Raw genomic sequence first — 4,725 nt, forward strand, 5'->3', positions numbered from 1 at the left:
GTCTGGAATAATAACCCTGTAGCAAATGCTTCCCCAAGAGCACTGTCAGGCAGTAAATGGTGTTGAACTGGCTAGAGTAACAGTCTCAGTTTGACGTTTCCCTCTAAAATGTACTGAAGTTTAGACTGCTGTCCAACAAATACCTGGATGAAGTAAAAACTTTTGCCAGATCCTTGGATTGTAAATATTTTCACTGAGAACATATTGTTGTGCCTCTGCTGTTTCTCTGCTAAGAAGAAATGAAACACTCAAGGAACGGTTTGTGTGATAACTGGTGATTTATTCACTTTATTTCGCTGTTTAAGACATCATGACTAATGAACACTCACACAGTGTAGGTAGCAGCTTTTCATTGCTGGGAATGAAAAGATGAGGATGCTAATGCGAGGTCAGTGTTTGCATGGAAACAGATGTTGTTCTAGAAACAATGCCAAATATATTGTAAAGTTCTGGCTATGTTTGAAGTTGTAGATTTCCGTGAGGCTTTGCAAGCAGTCACTTTTTGCAGTTATCCTGAGCAAGGCTCTGACAGCTGATGCAGAGTAAAGGTTTAGGAGCACTGGGAAAAATAAATCACAGTTAGGGCCAAACAGAAGATATTTTTGCATGTATGTTGAAAGTGAATCTAGAAATTGCTCTTTCAATATTCCCCCTGGGCTGAAGAAAAGAATAGTTAAGTCCTCCTGAACAAGCTTTGCTTTTCTGATCCTAACTGAGAAGAAATAGGTCACTGATAGCTGAGCTTATTCCTTCAGAAGGCTGGGTTTAATCATAGAAATAAACCTATCTTGTTATCTTTTGTGTCCAGTGATTGAATGGACTACGGAGACTGAATGCCCATTTTGCCCTGCATCAGTAATACAGGTGCCTTAGAATATACTATTGATGGAAAAAAGTGTGTTGAATTTCGGTGGCTCATTTTTGTCTTCTTACATTCTAATTCAGTTCAGTCCCAGCGGGTTTGCAGCTTCACAGTTTTTTAAGGTTTCTAACCAGTACACAATGTATTGGACTTACTAAAACACAAAAATAAATGAATGTTGCTGCTGGGCTTAATACTTATTTATCAAGGTCTCTGTATGCCACAGTATGAATTCCTCTTAGGTGTTGAAGTACTTTGGTGGGTGTATTCATGCCAACAGGGGAAGAGTGAACTCGATGTGAACTTACATTACCAGCTCTGCAATGTAACTCAGCTACCGCGTGTTCCTAGAGAGGTGTGGGAAGAGAAGTTGCCTGTGAAGACTGAGGCAAAAAAGTTGCTGTGTACCTCAGCCTTCTCCTTGTCCGTTGTTACCAGTTTGCCAGTTGTGTTCATCAGGGGGTTTCGCTTTCTGTGACCGTCCTTTTCTGGCTGACATACCTGTAGAAGCCCTTCGTATTACTCTTTGCGTCCCTTGCCAAGTTCAGCTCCAGCTGCACCTTGGCCTTCCTGACCCCATCCCTACACAACTGGGCAGCATCCCTATACAGAATTCTGAAGAATTGTCTACTAGAGACACCATGAATATTAGAAATATGTGAAGTGAATAAACACATGTATAGAGCCAATTGCATTTGTATATTTCAGTATTTGTAGATGCATACTGTATTTAAGCATATCTGTATATATGGCGTGTATCTTGTTCCAGTGTAAGCTACAGTTAATGTGTGATGGTGTTATCTTGTTTAAACATCTGGTTGAACTGTATAAGAATAGATGGACTGATGTAAATCACAAATGACTACAGTTCACCGAGACCTTGCGATTCTTTCAGGTATTGAAAGGTACAGATAGAACAGCAGATAATTAAAATTAGAGGTTTTGTTAGTTACTTGGCAGGAGGTCTTGTGCTTTCCTTATTTGTGAACTGTGTAATGAAGGGTAAACTTTTTCACAAGGGCAGCCCTTTTTTTTAGGTAGGTCCCAAATACAGTATGGTGCACATACTTTGCATTGCGGGGGGAGGAATGACGAGAAACAGATTGATTACGAAGATACATAATTAGTGGTATTTGTTGGACACTGATTCAGAGGGACTGCCACAACCATCTTTCAGCTTTGTCTATAGGATGAACCAGTGGAAAGCAGTTAGTAACCAGCTGATATTAAACAAAACGTGTTAAGCACACATTTTAGCGTCCAGTGCATTGAAGCTTTAACATGTGCGAATCTCTCATACTCAGAAAACAGCCCTTCCCCTATTCTTGTCTGATCTAGCCGAGTTCAGCGGTAGCAGTTGGTGAGCACTGTAGTTCCCGAATACTTTCTCAGCTATTAGTCTGTAATGCCTCTTAGGGGCCAGAGTCCTGCTGATGGGCAGTGGTCAGGCAGAAAAAGAGAAGTTAATCACTGAGATAGGTTAAATAAAGGGTTTGGGATATGCCTGCTGGTTTGGGATATGCCTAATGACTCCCTCTTCCTTACAGCGGGAAGCTTTGGTTGTGGTCAGCTTAATTCCGATTGTACTGAAGGAAATCCTCACAGAAAATCTTCTAGTGGGGCTGATACAGTGTTTTAGTTATCTCAGTGTGAAAGGTCATTAGACAGTCAGCTTCTGCAGCTTAAAATACATATGCGTGTGTGTGTGTATATATATGTATTGCTTGTGGCTCTTCAAAAAGTCCAGGTTGAAGTTAGCACTTGCATTTTCCAGAGATACAGTCTGAATCCTTGCAGCTGGAGGTAGCTGGCTAGAACTTTTACTGTTGTCTAAGTACTTGGTAGGGGATTTTAAGAATATTGGCAGTTCGTTGGTTTCTTTGACATCCTTTTTTCCACACGACACTGACTGCTACGTTTTCTTTGCTGAGCTAAAGATTTCATATACATCTACTGATACAATGCTAGTACTGTAGTACTAGTACAGTACTATCGCATATACTCCCATTCAAATTGTTTCTGAAGCTTGAATTTTTTCCCCACCCCATACATTTCAATTATTAAAATGTCTAGGTATTCACAAGATACTGTTTGATATCTAATGATACATTGGAATTTGGTCTGTGGATATTGCAGTAGTTTTCTACAGTGATAAAGTTGACTTGATGACTGCCAGTCCTCTCAAGGATTTTTTTTTTTTTAAACTCATCACTTCAGGTATCTCGTTTACAATCTTTCCCCACAAAGTTATAGTAGAGATAGCAAGATGCAGTAGTTGCCAAATACAAGAAGAGCTTAAGACCGTTTTGGTGTTGGAAAGAATGTGCATGAGCGTTATATAGGAAATGTAAGTCTGTAACATAATCTCTCCTCTTTTGAAATTAGTTTAAAAGCTTCTTTTTCCTGCAGTGTAGTTTGGATAAAATCCAAACAGTAATTTGTATTGTGCAGTGCAGCACTCCTAGCGAAGGTACTGGTTCCTTGGAACTGTTCATTAATCTTTATTTGAAAAAACCCCCACTCCAAACCCAAACCAAGAAATGACAGACTATTAACATGGCTAGAACATCTGAAACAACCTTTGCCTGCCTGTTTTTTTCTTTTTTTTTTTTGTAGAAAGCACATGCGGTGTGTTGTTTTAATCCTAAAGTTTAATTTGTACAAAGATATTCTTGGCACTGCACGTCTCTGTGTGTGGAAGGATGTTACCGACGGCTTTAAGAGTTACTGTGCATCGGCAAAGCCGCGGCACCAAGATGAGGCACCGATGCTTTCCTCGCAGGAACAACTGCAGTTTCTAAGCTCTTTTTGTATTGATAAATGCTTCCACGTAAGCCAAAACAGTCTTGCTTTAGCAGAACGAGACCCTTCCAACCCACGGTCCTGGCACCGCTATCAGTGCTCCGAAGCGATAGAAGGGTGCGTAATACACAGTAACGGAGCTGCTTTTAATTACGTGAGCCGCTGCCCGCGGTGGCAGCCCTGCGGTCAGGTGAACGGGTGGAAGACGAACTGATTTTGAAGAAGATGTTAAACGAAGGTCTCGAGGTGACTGACGGGAGAGGTTCTACGTACGTCTCGCGGGTGTTTAGTGCGGAGACGAGTCAGTCCGGGGAGTTACGGGCAGGCCCCGCCGCTCCCTCAGCCGGACGCCGTCCCGGCAGCCGCCGGAGCCCTCCTCCGTCCTCCCGCGCCGCGGGGCCGGCCCGGGCCGCGCTCACATCAGCCGCTGCCCCTCGGCGGGGCCGCCCTCCTCGGCCGCCTGTCCCGGGCCGCCGCCGCCGCGGCCCCAGTCGCGCTCGATGTAGAGGTGGTAGGGGTCGTGCTTGGACTCCAGCTTCCGCGAGCGGGTGTAGGCCAGGATGAGCCCCCCGGCCAGGCAGCCGTAGAAGATCATGATGAGCAGGATGTACAGCGAGCCGTCGCCCCCCGGCCCGGCCCCGGCCCCGGCTCCGGCCCCGGCCCCGGCGGGCGGCGGGGCGGGCACGCTGGCGTTGCCGGCGGGACGCAGCTCCCGCAGCAGCGCGCCGAGCAGCGCCTGCAGCCGCCGCGCCTCGCTGCAGTTCATGGCCCGCGCCGCGGCTCCCTCTGCCCCGGCGGCGGGAAGGCGGCGCCCGGCCCTGCGCGCCGGGGGGAGCGGCGGCAGCCGGCGGGGCTGGGTGCGCTCGGGCGGAGCCGCCGGGAAACGGGCTCCGGAGTCGCAGCTGGAGCGGGCGGCTGGGAGCCGATGAGATAACCTGCCTGCGTCCGCCCCGGCAGCGGGGAGCCGCCGAGCTGCTCCCAGGGCTGGAGCTGAGGTAAAACGGCTCTTGCAGGAAAGCCCAGGGCTGAGCCCTCCGCTCGGGGGGCGTCTGCCGCTGCCC

At 47.0% G+C, this 4,725-nt stretch overlaps 1 protein-coding gene across 1 annotated transcript; it reads right to left on the reverse strand.

Annotated features, from left to right (window-relative positions):
- Positions 1-4,079: 4,079 nt before the first annotated feature.
- On the reverse strand, positions 4,080-4,430 carry KCNE5 (potassium voltage-gated channel subfamily E regulatory subunit 5). The gene has a single exon (XM_059824583.1). It carries the CDS (start codon positions 4,428-4,430, stop codon positions 4,080-4,082), a length of 351 nt encoding a protein of 116 aa, XP_059680566.1.
- Between the last annotated feature and the right edge of the window lie 295 nt (positions 4,431-4,725).

Source organism: Gavia stellata, chromosome 14 (genome assembly GCF_030936135.1).
Source record: "Gavia stellata isolate bGavSte3 chromosome 14, bGavSte3.hap2, whole genome shotgun sequence".
Lineage (NCBI taxonomy): Eukaryota > Metazoa > Chordata > Aves > Gaviiformes > Gaviidae > Gavia > Gavia stellata.